Below are 17675 nucleotides of genomic sequence, written 5' to 3'. Positions count from 1 at the left end.
TAATTTGGCCTTCCTTATTCCAGGTGTGAAAATGCTCCTCCCTGTCATTGTTTGATATAATCTATCTGGGTTTTCCAAATGTTGGTGCCATGTAAGAAAGACCATCCCCAGCCATCTGAAACTAGTCAATTGGATTCTCTGAATGGTCCTCTTGATTACCAGCAGAAACTGCTACAAGAGACTCTCTAAGGCCAAGAAAGCTTTGTGAGATACTAGCCATATTCTCAGCGTATTGGAGGAGAAGTACATCTGGGCCCAGGGATTGAGGCAGGTGTAAGTAGGAGATGGTCAGTTGGCCTGTCGAGGAGTGGAGGTGCTCCTTAAAGGAGGTGGAGGTCCAAATACAGCCCTGCAGACTTTTCTGAAGAGGAGGGTTAGCACATTTCATACAATTGCTCAATGAGAAAAACTATTTCTACTGTATTTTCCAAGTTCGTCATAATGATTTCTCTGAAAATGGAATCAAACTCTAGATTTAAAATCAACACAGGCTACATGCATTAATTTTGTCTGTGCCATTTTGTTTTATTTAGAAGGTTAGTCATAAATCAAACTCTACACCCAACACATTGTGCAAGAACACCTTGTAGATGCCATTTAGTTCAGTCAGTTTTAACTACAGTAGTTCGGCGGTAAATTGAGATTATTTGAATTTACGTATATAAAAAGGTACCCTTTTTGCTACGACAGGTGGATTGGATCATTCACCTCGTCCTCTGAAACTTGTGAAATAGTATTTGAGGGGCTCAAACTGGGCCCAGTATTTCTCATGGTGTTTGACTGGACCAGAACAAGGTGGTTCTGTGTGTGGCCACAACCTATATTTTTATGAGGGCAGTTTCTGGCTCCTTATTCTCCTTCAGGAAGGGTTTCAGCTGGAACCAGGATTGCCCCAGAGAGGGGGCAACTGATAGGCCAGCTCTTCTCAACACTGCCACGCTTAGGAGATTTGAATGTAGGTCTTGGATCCCATGGAGAGAGTAGTGTTGTGTGAATCGAATCAAAATTATCTGGGCTGGCCAAGATATCTCAAGTTCTAGCGCATCTTGGCCAGACTACATGGGCAGGTTATTGTGAGGCTCTAATTTGGTGCCTCACTTTGGCAGGGATGCTAGGAGTGGCACTCCAAGGAAGAGCTGCTGCTGAGCGTGTCTGGGCTGCTGAGGGACAGCGGATGGTGGGAAAACCTTTGCTGCCCTTCTTCCTGTCTGTGGTGCAGTTGTTGCCCTGATCTCATTCCATTCAATAATCCAGAAGGCTTTGGCAGCCCCCACGGTAAAGATGGCAGTTGGGTCCTTCGAAGTGGGCCTCTGACCTCGCTGGGTGTTCTTTGGCTGGTACAGAGGCCTTGGACCAGGGGGGCTGGAAGGCATGGGGTGGCTGGTGCAGGGCGAACAGCATTGTCCCCACCAGCGCCTTTTTGGCCAAGTATAGCTTTGTTTCCCTAAAGTCACTTGCATAAGCTATATCATATGCCTAGGCACAAAAAAAGCTTGCAGTGCCAGAGGGAATGTTATTCTTCAATTGCCTTCTACTACTGCAATGCTCTCTACATGGGGCTCCCCCTGGGGTGCACCCCGAGGCTCCAGCTGGTCCAGAATGCGGCCGCGCGGGGGATTATGGGAGCGATGGGGCGCTCCCATGTGACACCTCTCCTGCGCGAGCTGTACTGACTCCCAGTGGTCTTCCGGGTGCGCTTCAAGATGCTGGTGACCACCTTTAAAGTGCTCCATGGCTTAGGGCCGGGGTATTTACGAGACCGCCTTCTGCCACCAATTGCCTCCCACCGGCCAGTATGCTCGCACAGAGAGGGCCTTCTCAGGGTGCCGTCCGCCAGACAGTGTCGGCTGGCGACCCCCAGGGGTAGAGCCTTCTCTGTGGCGGCGCCCGCCCTCTGGAACGACCTCCCCTCAGACATACGTACAATACCAGACCTCCAGACTTTTTGTGGGGCCCTGAAAACTTGATCCCACAGTTTTGGTTAAATTTAATTGATTTTAATTGGGGTGTTTTAATTTGCGGCCCAAAATATTTAATTATTTTTAAACTGTTTTTAAATTTTGTATGTTCTGTTTTATTCTGGCTGTTCAGCGCCCTGAGTCTTTGGAGAAGGGCAGTATACAAATTAAAACAGATAAAATAAATAAAGTGACAGGTTGAGAGTCTTGGAATACTGGTGGTGTGCTCTGGGCCCTTGGATTCACTCCCAAGCCTTGGAGAGCAATTCCACTGAGGCCCTAGGGCAGTGTTTCTCAACCTTGGCCACTTGAAGGTGAGTGGACTTCAACTCCCAAATTCTGAGAGTTGAAGTCCACTCATCTTCCAAGTTGTCCAGGTTGAGAAACACTGCCCTAAGGCTTGGCTGTTGCTCCTGGTGAATGCCAGGTCAGCCAATAAGATCCCAAATTATCCAAGACTTTATTGATGAGAAGTCAGTTGACCACCCATGCATCTCTGAGGCCCGTCACGAAATGCGTCCATCCAGGTTTAGGATTTTGCACCAGCTGAGCCCCTGGGCATGGGAAGCAAGTGGCAGTGGTCATCCAAGAATCTCTTTTGGCGGTCAGGGGCTTCGCTCCCCAGGTTTCTGGTTGGGAGACCCTTCTTTCTTAAGCTGGGATAGTGTGGATACTACTGTACCATCTGCCCTGCTCTCCAGGCTCATGGTCCTGGTGGACTTCCGTTTGCCACCCCTGGCTTCAGAAGCAATCTAAGAGATCATGGCAGTCATGGGCCCATCCCAGGCTGACTCAGAACAGTGGTCGTCACACGCTGGTTTGATCTTACCAGATCAATGGCAACGTGATCTGGCAGGGAATCCATTGTTATCCCCCATCAAGGTCAGATCATGACTTGGTGCCCATGAGATTCTCTTATGCCACTCTCCCCTCTCTGCAGGGCAACCGGAGCCATTCGAATTATCCTCCGGTGACTGATGGACCCAATGGGTTATAGAATGAATGGGGGGGGGGAACCCCAGGGTGGGGGGCTTGCCATACAGTCATGTCAAAAATCTCATGTCTTGGAACTAAAGGGCAGCCAAAGGTGCTTTGTTCAAGAGGCAACTGGACTTGCTGGTTTTCCTTTTATTTTTTATTTTATTATTTATTTTTATATGCCGCCCTTCCCCGGAGACTCAGGGCGGCTTACAAGGCGTTAAGCAACAGCCTTCATACTTTTGTATATTTTATACAAAGTCAGCTTATTGCCCCCACAAACCGGGTCCTCATTTTACCCACCTTAGAAAGGATGGAAGGCTGAGTTGACCTTGAGCCTGGTGAGAATTGAACTCGCAGTAATTGCAGGCAGCTGGATGTTAAATGCTGCCTTAGTAGGAGGCATTAGCCTCCTACGCTACTCAGGCTCTGAGTGCCTGAGTGGCACTTTGAAGGCTTTTCGCTTCTCATCCAAGAAGCTTCTTCGGTACCATAGAACTGAAGAAGCTTCTTGGATGAGAAGCGAAACATCTTCAAAGAAGCAAATGAAGACCAGTTCCCTCTTGAAAAAGCACCTTTGGGATGAGGCCTGCATGAGCAGGGGGTTGGACTAAAAGACCTCCAAGGCCCCTTCCCGCTCCGTTGTTCTTATTCTGTTAGCTGACAAGGGAACTTCCTACATGCACCTAAAAACCCCTTGAGGACCTCACTGGGCTCCAGCATCACCTTTCCCCAGGTAAAACAAGAACATTAAAATGATGTCAAATCTTAAAAAGTTGCTCTTGGCCAGAGGGAGGGGGGGGCATAAAAGTTTAAAAACTTATGGAGTTGCTCAATCAGGATCCCCTCCCAGCCCAGGAGAAGCTGCAGTGCAAGAGAGGAGCAGGGCCAGGACCCCCTCCAGCCTTTGGGGCCCAGGATTTAAATAGGAAAAGCCCCCCCCCACCAACCCAAGGCGGTGGGGGTCCTCCAGCTACGGCGCATTTAAGGGGAGGGGGCAGAGCTTGGGGGGGGGCTGCAATGGGGGGGAAAGGTTGCCTTCCTGGAGGCTTCGACCTCAGGGGCTCAGCAGAGGCTGAAGGGGTCCACATATTAATGGAGGGGGGGGTCCTGGAGGGGATTTCCCCCCTGCAGATTTGCAAGGGGGTCTTTGGGGGGGGGGAGGAAGCGGGAAAGGGGGGGTCAGGAGCTACAGGGAGGAGCCCCCTCGGTCTCTCTGCCTGGAGGCCCCGGAGGAGCCTGGCTGGAGCCCCCCAGGAGGAAGGGGAGACCCCTCAGCCCCGCCTGCCTGGGTGCCCCCCCCATATTTCCACCCCCCCGCCTTGTCTAGGGAGGGACCCTGGATGGGATGGGGAGGGGGAAAGCCGCAGCCCCACAAATGCCCCTCAACCTCCACCTGCCTGGATGCGGGGAGGGGGCGGAGGGGGGGGAAGACCGGACCCCAAAGATCAAAGGGACCCCCCCCAATCCAACCTGCGCGGCGGGGGGGGGTCCAGAAAAGCACTTGACACCACGCAGGCGCCCTCTGGCTCATTGAAGGAATGGCGGACTCCGATTGGTCGCTCTGGGGACGGCGGCGATTGGCTGGAGGACATCTTGGGGCGGTCCCTGCCGAGGAAACAAAACTGGCATCGAGGGAGCCTCTTAAATTGGCGATAGAAGAACCCGGATGCAGGAGGAAGAGGCTGAACTTGGCTGAAAAGGAAAGAAGGCCGGTTTGGCCCTTACTTTCGGAATCGGAGAGCTTGCGCACGCGGCCGAGTGCAGGTTTGGCGCAGGGAATGCTGGGAGTTGAAGTCCGGGAGGGTCTCTCTGGAGAGGGCAGGTCCGGGAGCCCGAGGCCTAGTCTGGGCGGCGGGCAGGGCGGGAGACGGGAGGCTGGGAAGGAGGCCGTGTCCGCTGGGAGAATGCCCGGGAGGCCCGTGGGAGGCGGGGGCTTGGGCCTGCGCCTCCCCTGCGGGGAAGGGGACGCAGCCGTGACCCTCTTCTCTCTCTCTCCCCTGCAGGAGGACGGAGGATGGCGGCGGATGCAGGAAAGAGGCGCCGGCCGAGAGGAGGAGGAGGAGGAGAGTGGGCCCCACGGAGCAGCCCTGCCCGGTCCTGGCACAGCTTCCCCGAGAGACGGCGAGGAAAGGCCGGGGGGCTCCGGGGCTGCAGGAGGGAGGAGCCCAGGGGGAGCCCGGGAAAGGCGGCTGCTTGGAGAGCGATGCGGGAGGAGGAAACGGGCGGAGACCCCGAGACGGGCCTGGAGGGCGGAGGATCCTTCGGAAAACCCCCAAAGCCCCGAAGGATCCAGGAAGGAGGAAAGAAACATCAGTGCCCGGAATGTGGAAAAACCTTCAAAAGAAATGGCCATCTTCAAAGTCATCTAAGAATCCACTCAGGAGAAAAACCTCATAAGTGCCTGGAGTGTGGAAAGAGCTTCAGTCAGAGGAGCAGCCTTTATAGACATCAAAGGATCCACTCAGGAGAAAAATCTCATATATGCCTGGAGTGTGGAAAGAGCTTCAGTCATAGCAGCAACCTTTATAGACATCAAAGGATCCATTTGATAGAGACACCGAAGAAATACCTGGAGGGCGGAGGATCCTTCGGAAGACCTGGAGATCCCCAAAGGATCCAGGAGGGAGGAAAGGAACATCAGTGCCCGGAATGCGAAAAATCCTTCAAAACAAATGGATGTTTTGAAAACCACCTTAAAAAACACTCAGTTGGAAACCCACATAAATGCTTTGAGTGTGGAAAGAATTTCAGTCAGAGAGGAGATCTTACACAACATCAAAGGACCCACACAGGAGAAAAACCTCATAAATGCTTTGAGTGTAGAAAGAGCTTCAGTTGGAGGAGCAACCTTTATAAGCATCAAAGGACTGATTGGGGAGAGAAACTGAAGAAATGCCAGGAGGGCGGAGGGTCCTTTGGAAGACCTGGGAGACCCCGAAGGATCCAGGAGGGAGAAGAGAAATATCGATGCCCGAAAAGTGAAAAATCCTTTAAAACAATTCAAATCCTTCAAAATCATCTAAGAATCCACTCAGGAGAGCAACCATTTAAATGCACAGAGTGTGAAAAATCTTTCAAAAGAAGTGACCGTCTTCAAAGACATCTAAGAACCCACTCAGGAGAAAAGAAATACGAATGCCCAGAATGTGAAAAATCCTTCAAAAGAAATGACCATCTTCAAAGTCATCTAAGAATCCATGTGGGAGAAAAACCTCATAAGTGCCTGGAGTGTGGAAAGAGCTTCAGTCAGAGGGGACACCTTTATAGACATCAAAGAATCCACATGGGAGAAAAACCTTATAAATGCCTTGAATGTGGAACAAGCTTCAGTCAGAGGAGCAACCTTTATACACATCAAAGGATCCACACAGGAGAAAAACCTCATAAGTGCCTGGAGTGTGGAAAGAGCTTCAACCAAAGCAGCAGCCTTTATAGACATCAAAGGATTCATTCAGGAGAGAAACCATATAAATGTAGAAAGAGTTTCTCTGAATAAGAAGTCTTTGTAGATGTCAAAGAATCCACACAATAGAAAAATCATATACGACGTTTTCCAGAAAATAAGCCTTAGCCGGATTTGTAAGCGTGAGCGTACCCAAAAAATAAGCCTTACTTAAGGCGGGTGGGCATGGCCATCACGGGAGCGGTAAGCGCATGTGGGCCAACGGTGTCTGATAGCAGCCACAGTCCAATCAGCACAGGTGTGGCCGAAGAAGAGGCGGGGAGGCAGACGATCTGTACTCACTGTGCAGGCTGTGGGAAAGCAGAGAGTTCGGGCCAAGAGCGGTGGGCGGCTGCAGGAGGCTTATCTTCACAGAGCGATGCTGACAGCAGGCAGAGCCAGAGGCGCAGTCCAGATGCACTGCATAGACCGTGAGAAAGCCATTAGTCAGACCAGAGCTGGCGGCAGGCCTCGGAAGGCTCATCTTCACATATCTCAGCTTGCACGGTGCATCAGGATCTCCTGCTTTCCCTCTGCACCTCTGCCGGTGTTGCCGCAGGAAGATGAGCCTCCACCGATTTTCAGGTGCCTCCGGATCACCTGCCTTAGTCCCCACCTCTGCTTCTGCCTGCTGCTTACAGAGGTAATCAATTCACATGGGCTGCGGCTGCTAGCAGACACTGTCATTGTGTTTCCACAAAAATAAACCCTAATGTTTCTTTTCACTATCATCAGAATAGCATCAAAATCAGAATAGAAAATCAGAGCTGGAAAGAATTTTGGGGTCCTCCTTATCTCTAGGCTAGCCATATCTAGTTCCAGCAACCGTTCTTCATATGCTTTAGTCTCCAGGCCCTTAATCATCCTAATTACTCTTGTTTGCACTTTTTCCAAAGTCTCAACATCTTCTTCTGTAAAGTGGTGACCAAAATTGAATGTAGTATTCAGGTGTGGCCTTACTAAGGTTTTATAAAGCGGTGCTAATATTTCACGTGATGTTCATTCTATGCCTCTGTTTATACAACCAAAGATTCTATTAGCTTTTTTTTGGCAGCGGCTGCACACTGCTAACTCATATTTAAGTGACTGTCCATTATTACTCCAGGACTAGGACTCTCACAATTGCTGTTTTTGAACTAGGTTTCGTCTAATCTGTACTTGTACCTTTGGTTTTTCCTGCCTAGGTGTAAAACTTTTCTCCACATCAAATTTCATGCCCGCTTAGTATTATCTGCAAATTTGATGAGTCCCCCCTTCTATTCCCTCATTTAAGTCGTTTATGAAGATATTGAAGGGTACTGGGCTAAGATGGAACCTTGGTACCCTACGGCTTCCTTCCCTCCATGTAGATCAGGGGTGGGTTCTAAATTTTTTTACTACTGGTTCTGTGGGCGTGGCTTATTTTGTGGGCGTGGCTTGGAGGTCATGTGACTCACACTTACGACCAATCCTCACACTTACGACCCGACTCATTTGTTTGCTTTTAACACTGATCAGCTGCAGGACAGCCCTTTGAAGCCCCGCGGCAAGAGTTTAAACAGTTTTTTTCCCTCTAGTCATCAGCTGGGACTCAGGAGGCAGCAATAGATTGGGGGTGGGACCAAATAAAAGGTAAGAATAACGTGGGGGGGGTGGGAGGGCGGGAGGGGAGAACCGGTTTGGTGATGTCATATCGTCACCGCTACCGGCTCGGCCGAACCGGGCCGAACCGGGAGGAACCCACCACTGATGTAGATGTATTACCACTAAGGACCAGCCATTGAGTGCTGTTTGTCAGCCAGTTACAAATCAATCCATCCAACCCAATCATGAGTTTCATCCCACCATGTTTCCGTAATAGCAACTATTCATATGTACCTTCGTGTATTAGTATTTCAACTTCACTCTGTTTTTTCTCTAAACTTTGAGCATTCATATATAAGTATTTGAGTCCTTTATGAGTCTTGGGTATGTTTCTTATATCTCCTACTTTGTATCTGGGTTTTCCATCCTTTCCATCACTCTCTACTTCACTGTGTTTTCCCCTTTTTCTTCTTCTTCTTTCTCTTTACTCCCTACCAACTTGTATGATTGGTTATCTAATGGTTTTTGTTGGAATCGGGTGCTAGAGCTCTTGAAGATTGGACCTCCCCCCCCGCCTCAATTTCCGAATATATTCTTTCCAGTTCTTGTGAGATTCATTCCATCTCTAGCCCTTCATCGAAATAATGCAAACCATGGACTGGGAAGCCGAATTTCTCTTGACAACAGCAGTTTTTACGCCACTGGTTCGTTTCTAAAATCTCTAGGACAGTGATGACTAACCTTTTTGTCATCACGTGCCAAAAGCAGGGGGGAGCATGGGGGGGGTCGAGCGCACATGTGCCCACACCCATAATTCAATGCGCCCCATCCCCCCGTGCATGCACATGCGACCCCCCCCCATGCAATCCCACTTTTGGCAGGTGATGGCCCGGTAGGCCCATTTTTTTGCCCTCCCCAGGCTCCAGAGTCTTTCTAGGAGCCTGGGGAGGGCGAAAAAAGCCTTCCCCACTCCCCAGAAGTCCTCTGGAGGCCAGAAACAGCCTGTTTCCCGACTTCCAGTGGGCCCGAAAGGCCCAAAAGTCAGCTGGCCAGTGCACACATGCGGGCTGAGCTGATCTAGGGCAATGCTTGCATGCCCATAGATATGGCTCCACGTGCCACCTGCGGCACGCGTACCATAGGTTTGCCATCACGGCTCTAGGGGAAGAAAGGGGTAGTAATCCATGGGGTTGATTATTTTAGTATGTTTCTCAGTTACATCTTTGATTTTTGCTCCAGAGGGACAACATACCTTCCTAGATTGGCTGTTCGGTGTGCAGACTATAGATTATGTTCCCCAAAGAATTGAATCTCCTATCACCAACATTTGCCTTTTTCCCCCCAATGTGTTCTGACCCAGCCTTAGCAGAACCAAGAAACAGACTCCTTGTCCCGAAAACCACCTCTTTATTTAGCTCCTGTGAATTAATGGCATTCACATACCGAAAAGTCCAGGCAATATTCCTTCAAAGGGTTAACTAGACCTTATCAGTTCCTTGGGATACTTGCCAGGCCAGGAGTTTCCAGCTGCAAAGCTGTAAATTAAGTTCTGGCAAGCAGTCTCTGAGGCAAGAACCACGATACGCAAATCTTCCGAAAGAAATCCGAACAGTTGTCTCCTACGACCACTCCTCCCCTTTTCCTTCTATTTATTCCCGAGCCAGGGAGGGGCTATTCAGCGTCCACGTGTGCCTTTCTTCTCGAGTCGACTCCTTGTCCTCAGTTGTTCTCTCCTAACAGCTCTGTGCATGTGTGCATATGGAACAGTCCCCAACTGTTCTTCTCCACTGACTCCGAAGGCAGCTGGGAAATATCGGACGGCCCTGGCTCTATCTCCGCTTTCGATGCAGAGCATCCATCAGAGCCTTCCCCAGGCTCCAGGACTGGCCCAAGTTTCTCCCCAGCCTTCTCATTGTTTGAGTCTGCTGCCAGCGGCAGGCCACAACACAATGCTGGGTTGTGCCTCTTTTTAAAAAACTTATGAACGCGCGCTCTTTTATAGGTGTCTGCATATTTTCTTCTAAAAGTGACGTTTCCATTGGTCTTCCTCTTTACGTTCATACATAGGGTCATTTTCCCCCCAGAAACTTTTTATTCCCCATTGTGTTCAATTTGGATGTATCGTTTTTTTTCTTTTTGTTCATGTATTGGGTCATAAAAAAAAAACTATTTGCTCTCTATTTAATTTTGGTGTAGTCTTGTTCAGGTTGGGGATTCTCACTTTTTCATTGAGTTTCAAGATAGAGTTGCATCCAGACCCTTTACTTTTTCTTCTAGTAATTCATTAAATTTACATTTGATAAATATACAGTCTGAGTGTCCTGTGGGCATAAGCTCAAACATATGACATGTTTTGCAAGTCACTATAATGTCAGTCTCTCATGCCCATGATTTTTGTTTGTTTGTTAAATAATAAAAATGTCTAAAAACGTATTTTCCCTGTTCCGAAGGGTCAGTTTACAATAGTTTACAAAAGTTCTTGAAAAGCCCATCTTGAGAGCAGCCAACCAGGATGTCTTGTTGCCAGGCAGTGAACCTGCAAGCCAGGTCCCGAAACTCCCGGATGTACTCAGCCATTCCTCTCCATCCCTGGCTGATGGTCTTGATGCGACCTCCAGCTTTATGGTTGGCCGGCGGCTCCTTGAACCGTTTGTGAAGGACACCATGAAGAGGTTGGAGTTTCTCAGCTCCAGGGTATCTTCCTTGTGGAGAGTGACTCTCCACTGTGAAGTGGCCCCTTCTAGGGCTACGGTGACACATCTCACTTTGGCACCTTCCATGGTTCTTTCCAGACCATATTCCTACATGTAGCTCCAAACCAGTGGCAAGAAGAACCCCAGTTGCTGGGGTGTCCCATGTTAAATTTCATGCCCACCAGTGGTGTCTACTGAGCCCTCCTCCTCACCGGTGCTACCCTGCGGAGGGTGGGAGTTGCGTTTCCACCTGTGGTACTGGGGTGACGGTGGTTGCTGCTGCTGTGGAGCTGGGCATGGTGTGGCTGCCTTGTCATCCATTGTCGCTGGAGGGGGAATCTAGGCTTCTCATGTAACAAGACAAAACCCTTCATTTCCCATCCCTCCCCCAGGGCCAGCTGTGGGAGACCAGAGGAGGGGCAGGAGGGGAGGGAGGACCAGAGGAGGGGCAGAGCTTGGGGGAACCAGAGGAAGGATGGGGCGGAACTAGATGAGAGGTGGGGGAGACCAAAGGAGCAGCAGGGCTGGGAGGGGGACCGGAGGAGGGGCAGGCATGAAACAGCCCTGCTGCTCGTGATGCTTCACTTTCAGTGGAGGGGCGGGGCCAAAGTAGGGGGAGGAGCCAGGCAGGAACAAAGCCTGGACGCTAAAGAGCAGTGCTGCAGTAGCCAGTGAGAGCCGGTATCACGCAGCAGGCCAACCAATGGGATGGCGTCGAAGGCGCCCTCATGCAAATGTGCTCCACAGGCTGATCCCTGAACAGGACCAGGTGGAGCTTGGCCAAACAAACAACAAAAAAAGTGGGAAACGTTGAGGGAAAGAACTTTGAGGCTGGGATGCTGCTGGTCTTTCCCTCAGAAGGGAATTTGGGCGGAGTGGGATCAGTGGCAGGTTTCAAAACCCGTTGTTACTGGTTGGTTTGTGGGCACTCGTGCGCAATGCTGCTTCTGCCGCCGCCGCTATGTGTTCAACCAAACTGGTAGCAACCTACCACTGGGCGGGATGGAGCAAGGTGCTCAAGGAAAGGATGGGTGGGGGTAGCTGGGGGTTGGCCGGGTGCGTCTTGTGACCCTCCAATGACATCAAAGAATTCAGAGACCACTGAAAGGGCTGTGAGAGGCAGAGGCTTCAACCTTCCTCCCCGGGAGGGCAGGACTGGGACTCCCCTCAGGGGAAGTGGACAAACTCCTCACTGCCTCTCCTCCTCCCTCTTCATCCCTTCAGGACGGACGTGCCCGGTGGAGGAAGGAGGAAGTGCCGCTCGAGGGAAATCACTCCAAATGTTTGGAGTGTGGAAAGTGTTTCGGTCATTCGGGAAACTTTTATAGACATTTCATAATTCACACAGGAGAAAAAAAACCATATAAATGACTGGAGTGTGGAAAGAGCTTTACTGTGGGTGGAAAATATCCGTCGACATCAAATAATCCACACAGGAGAAAAACAGCATAAATGTCTGGAATGTGGAAAGATGTTCAGTCAAAGGGGACATCTTTATAGACATCAAAGAATCCACTCAGGAGAAAAACCAGAAAGGATATAAATCTAGGTGTCCTCAGCAAAATAACCCAGTTACTTAACCCTCCCTCTGCCCATGTTGAGGGATGCGATGGCTCAGCGGCTAAGACGCTGAGCTTGTTGATTGAAAGGTCGGCAGTTCAGCGGTTCGAATCCCTAGTGCCGCGTAACGGGGTGAGCTCCCGTGACTTGTCCCAGCTTCTGCCAACCTAGCAGTTTGAAAGCACGTACAAAATGCAAGTAGAAAAATAGGGACCACCTTTGACGGGAAGGTAACAGCGTTCTGTGCGCCTTAGGTGTTCAGTCATGCCACATGACCACGGAGACATCTTTGGACAGCACTGGCTCTTCAGCTTTGAAATGGAGATGAGCACTACCCCCTAGAGTCGGGAACAACCAGCACATATGCACGAAGGGAACCTTTACCTTTACCTGCCCATGTTGTTTACAAATCAAAAGAAGTTGGGAGCTCAGCTGCATCAAAACTGAGGAGTCCCCTGAAAAATTCTCCACTTTTCCCTCCAGGTAACAAGACAAGGTCAGGTACCTTCGGTCTCTGTGTTGTCAGTTCCTGAGGAACGTTCCCAGTAAGCTTCAGAATCAGAAAAGCATGCAGTGGGGTACCTCAAGATTCTGTCTTAGGCCCACCATTCTTCAGCATCTTCATAAGCAATTTAAGATGAGAAGGGGAACTCATCAACTTTGCGGATGACACCAAGTTGGCAGGAATAGCCAACAATTTAGGGCAGGGGTCTCCAACCTTGGCAACTTTCTGCCTAATGGACTTCAATTCCCCAGCCAGCTTTGCTGGCTGGGGAATTCTGGGAGTTGAAGTCCTCCAGGCTTAAAGTTGCCAAGGTTGGAGACCCCTGCTTTAGGAGATCTTCCTAGTTGGGGGCTATCTGAAGACATTCTCAGTCCTAAAACCGGTGGGATTCTAGATCGGAAGGGGTCCTAGAGATGATCTCATCTAACCGCTGCCCGGTTGAAAATCCAACATTCCTGAAACAATGATAGATGGATGTCAAAACCCCCACGAGGCCTCTCCCACTTCCCAGGACAGCCTATTCCGCTAGTGAAGTGCTATTTCCATAAGAATGATAATCCAAAGTCTGTCAAAATCCATGTAATTTAAACCATTGTTTCTTTTCCCACCTTCTGGAACAAAAAGACAAGAAATCAAACACTAAGCCAATCCAGGATGAGGGCGCAGTAGAACCACATTAACTTGCATGGAGCTTGGATTGATAGCTTTGGTTTAGTTGTATGCAGGCCTAGCGAGACGGAGCTATACAATCAACCCAACTGAAAATGGGATCTCCAGCCTCATGCAGGATTCTTGCTCCAAGAAGGAACAGGCAACTCCTTCCTAGCTTGAAAGTGTGTGTAAACATTTGTGTAGTGCAGCTACGTGCACATATCAGGCCTCCCTCACATCTTCTCTGCCACGTCCTACGAGAAGAATATACAATATTCTTCAAAGAATATTCAACGGCTAGACTTCATCCTGTGCAGCTGGTAAAAACATTTCCCGAGAAACGGCAATCCTGTAATCCACAAGATTGGGAAAAAACTCAACTGAAGGAACACTCCAAAGTGTTACTTCAAATAAAGGTCTAGCTAAGGGAAGTTTTTTCCCTCGGGTTGATTGAAGACATCTGTTCTGATCACTCTGGATCTTTTTCTCCTCCTCCTTTGCTCAGCAGTTCCAGCAATTTGGGGTCTTCAATTAAGAGTTCAACAGCGTCTTCGCCTGCGACTCGCCTCACTTTCTCTCCTTTGGCTGCAAGGATTTCCTCAATGTTCCTAATTCAGAAAGAAAATTGTGTTACGAAGAAGGTGGGAAACATTATGTAATCTATAATATACATAATAGCTGCCTCTAATGCGAAATTGTAAGCAAGAAAACACCCCAGCTAACAATGACTGCAGAGCAGGGGTGAAATCTACTTACCTTACCGGTTTGGAAGCGCACACTTGTTTTTTTTAATGACACCCAGGTGGCAATCCCTACCGGATCGCTGAACCACGGGGAAAAATTGCTACCGGATTAGGCGATCCAGTCCAATCTGGGAGTATTTCACCCCTGCTGCAGAGGCCATGTTTCCCATAGAAAAAGCAAGCAGAACCCATTTTTCCTCTTTGTCTTACCTTAATTACATGAAGGCTATCTTATAGATTTCCTGTTTTATTTATCTGTTTTTTTCAGCCTTCACTTGTTGAGATAGAGTAGTAAAAGCCAACCATCATCATCTTTTAACGACCCCATAATCCCTTGCGGGGTGGAGTCTGGGCAACAGAATGGAGCTAGCAGAGTGGTTTAATGGCCGGATGCCTTTCCTGTCGCCAATGTCAGCACTCCAAACTACATTCGTTCCAGTGCTGACATAAGGAGGAGAAGAGGGGGCAGCTGGCAAGAGGACGCTTGGCTTTTCACCTACTTATTTTCCCTGAAGATAATATCCCCTAGGAGATGAGATGGGAGGGGGGACATTCCTGGGAGCTGAAGTAGTAGATATGGGGAGAGTGATTTGGAAGATGGCCAATGAGACGCAGAGAATTGGGGAACGGAAAGGGAAGGTTTGGGGTCAGGAAGTTAGTGTTGGCTACAACATAATCGGGGTTGTGCTTAATAAATGAAAGATTTCATCAAAGATTATTTGGTTGGAAATGCATTTTATTTGAGACGACACCGAAACCTGACAGCCAATGCAGAGATTTGCTCAGCAGATATATTCTCATTGTGCCCAGAGAGAGAAATATCTGCCTCTACCTAGCATCAAACTCACGGCCTCCTGATTGTGAGGCGAGAGCTCCACCTCTGGGCCACCGCATCACTCCAGTAAAAGCCAACAATAATAGAGTAAAATAGTTTCTGTGGGATTTTGGTCACAGAAGGAATTCTGCTTGGTGCTCATTTTGCAAGCCAAAACAACAAATGAAGATTTGTGGATTGTGAAGTCTGGTGTGTCCATCATTTTAGTTCTGAATTGTTCCCAGGAACTAATTCCACCTTTCGCAGCTGAAGCATCAAACCCTGAAGAACCAAAAGTGGGGAGGGCCAAGGATGGCCTGCTTACCTTTTTCCATCTAAGTCGGAGAACCAGCCCAAGTTATCAGCAATCACATGATGGTTGTTACACCCCGAGCATTTCACTATCACCACTCCGTGATGATAAGCCACCTTGGAAATAGTTTTCGCAGATCGTGTCCTGCATACCTGAAAGAGAAACCAGGTTCCACCAGGGAAGTTTCAAAGTGGTTCTCTGGGATATCCAAGGGCAGGGAATTTGGGGGCCGTGCCCATTTCTTTAGGAATGACTTCTATTTTTAAATGTGGAAAGCAGCCCAACTCCCAAAGACTCTAGGTGGCTTACAAAAGAGGAAAATAAAATGGGAAAAAACATGTGCACCTGGGCAAAACACTTATTATATTAAAAATGAAATCCCCTTGTGGCTCAACCAACAAAGCCCAACCCAGGAGCTCTTCAAAGATTTGTGCACCTTTGTTGGGTGAGCCACGCAAATCTTGGGGTGATGCTGTTTGAGCAGGAAGATGTCTGCAGCTCTCTTGGGAGCAACACTTAAGCAATCAGCCATCATTGCTGCTTTTCCAATTTGCCTTTCCAATTCCACAGTCCTTGCCATGCTTCTACTGCTAAACAGGCCAGACCTCAATTATCCTTTTCCCAGATCAGATGTTAGTCAGCTGAGCAGACAAACCATAGTCAAACCCAACACCCGGTATCTTCACAAAACAACTTCAAGGCATTTTCTGAGCAGCAACACAGGCTGACCTGGTCCTTCAAAACAACAACAACAACAACTTTCCAGTGCTAGACAGCATCTCTTGCATTTCCTGGTGGTCTCCCATCCAAGCACCAATTAAGCCTGTTTGGGTTCCCAGATCGGCCAAGGTTGTCCAGATACAGACGGACAGTCATCCAGCTGGAGAAGGTTCCCCGGTGGTTGATTTTGGGGTGAGTCCATGCAATAAGCGTCACAGACAATCCCACATTTGCACGGGTTGCTCAGTTTGGCTAGACTTATGCCAGGTCTGGATGGGCAAACCCAGGAGTGGGGAAGCAGGTCGTGTGAACTGGGGTGTCGGGTTCCGCTGGTTCCTCCTTCAGGTTGTTCTAGTACAAAGGATGCCCGCAGCCTCGCGCTGTTCTGCCAGCTGCCAAGATGGCGCTCTTGGCTTCACTCCCTGTTCTGCCAGCTGCCAAGATGGCGCTCTCAGCTTCACTCCTTGTTCCACCAGCTGCAAAACTGGCGCTCTCAGCTTCACTCCCTGTTCTGCCAGCTGCCAAGATGGCGCTCTCAGCTTCACTCCCTGTTCCGCCAGCTTCCAAGATGGCGCTCTCCCCCTCCCTCCTTGTTTTGCCAGCTGCCACGATGGCGCTCTCAGCTTCACTCCTTGTTCCACCAGCTGCAAAACTGGCGCTCTCAGCTTCACTCCCTGTTCTGCCAGCTGCCAAGATGGCGCTCTCAGCTTCACTCCCTGTTCCGCCAGCTTCCAAGATGGCGCTCTCCCCCTCCCTCCTTGTTTTGCCAGCTGTCAAGATGGCGCCCGCGGCCTCCTTGTTCCGCCACCTACCAAGATGGCGCCCGCGGGGCTTCTCTATCTGTTCCGCCAGCTGCCAAGATGGCGCCCGCGGCCTCTCTGGGTTCCACCCGCTACAAAGATGGCGCCCTCGCTTCGCTGCCCTCAACCGTTCCCTCCCCCTCAGCAGGAGCGACGCTTCCCGTGCGAACTCACCTTACACGTGAACAGCAGCCGGTAGTGCGCCGCCGCCTCCGCCTTGGCGAGCCGGCCCTCCTGTGGCTGCCGCTCCCCAGGTCCCACCGTCAAAGCTCGTCGCCGGGAAGCCGCGGCCGGGGATGATGGAGCCGCTGCCCCCCTGCCCAGGCCCCGCGCCCCGATTCCCACGACCCCCAAGAAGAGCCCGCGAGGAGGCCGGAGCAGCGCTTTGCAGGCCGCGGCCGCCATCTTTACTGTGGGAGGCGACGCCGCCGCCTTTCCCGGCCTTGAAGTAAAGCCCAGCTGCAATTCCGCTACCTGCCATCAGGGGGCAGCAAAGGACGAGTCTTCGCGCCACCTGTCGGCGCACTGCAGCCCCAGAGATGCTCAGTCCAGGGTTTTCTTTAGTTTTTTTTTTAAAAAAACACACAATACATCTTTTCTGAACAAAATATTGGCCCGGTCTTAAATTTTGTACAGATTTTTGTTTCTCTTTCACACAATTTTATATGTTCAATTTTTCTCATAGCATTTATTCCCTCTAATTTTAAGAAACCGATATTACCCTTCATCTCAACATCTCATCCTATTATAATTCAATTTTTCTTTTCCCTCCTTAAAATTTGAACCCCTGAATTTAAATTCACAGAACATAGTACGGTCCCCAATTGTTTCCTTGAATTCTCTTATTCTAATCACCAATGATTCTTTTATCAACTATTCCAAATAATACAATTCAACATATTAGTAGAAACCAATTAAATGTATATCTTAAC

The 17675-nt window shown here is 49.6% G+C and overlaps 3 protein-coding genes across 3 annotated transcripts in view; 2 read left to right on the top strand and 1 right to left on the bottom strand.

Annotated features, from left to right (window-relative positions):
- LOC148111769 (uncharacterized) overlaps positions 1–17675 on the top strand; it is a 332684-nt gene that overhangs the window by 65751 nt on the left and 249258 nt on the right. The gene's annotated exons all lie outside the window — the stretch shown is intronic.
- Positions 4448–10377, top strand: LOC117658544 (uncharacterized). The gene is made up of 2 exons (XM_034406672.3): positions 4448–4703; positions 4943–10377. The coding sequence occupies exons 1-2, from the start codon at positions 4478–4480 to the stop codon at positions 6433–6435; spliced, it is 1719 nt and encodes a 572-aa protein (XP_034262563.3). The 5' UTR covers positions 4448–4477; the 3' UTR covers positions 6436–10377.
- On the bottom strand, positions 12010–17181 carry DNLZ (DNL-type zinc finger). Its single transcript, XM_034406674.3, has 3 exons — positions 16918–17181; positions 15236–15375; positions 12010–13961 (listed from the first exon to the last, which is right to left on the bottom strand). Exons 1-3 carry the CDS (start codon positions 17146–17148, stop codon positions 13823–13825), a joined length of 510 nt encoding a protein of 169 aa, XP_034262565.1. The 5' UTR covers positions 17149–17181; the 3' UTR covers positions 12010–13822.

Source organism: Pantherophis guttatus, chromosome 16, assembly GCF_059756535.1.
Source record: "Pantherophis guttatus breed Tessera chromosome 16, ASM5975653v1, whole genome shotgun sequence".
Taxonomy (NCBI): domain Eukaryota; kingdom Metazoa; phylum Chordata; class Lepidosauria; order Squamata; family Colubridae; genus Pantherophis; species Pantherophis guttatus.
Note: the sequence above shows the minus strand (reverse complement) of the source record. Positions and strands in the feature narration are given on the sequence as shown.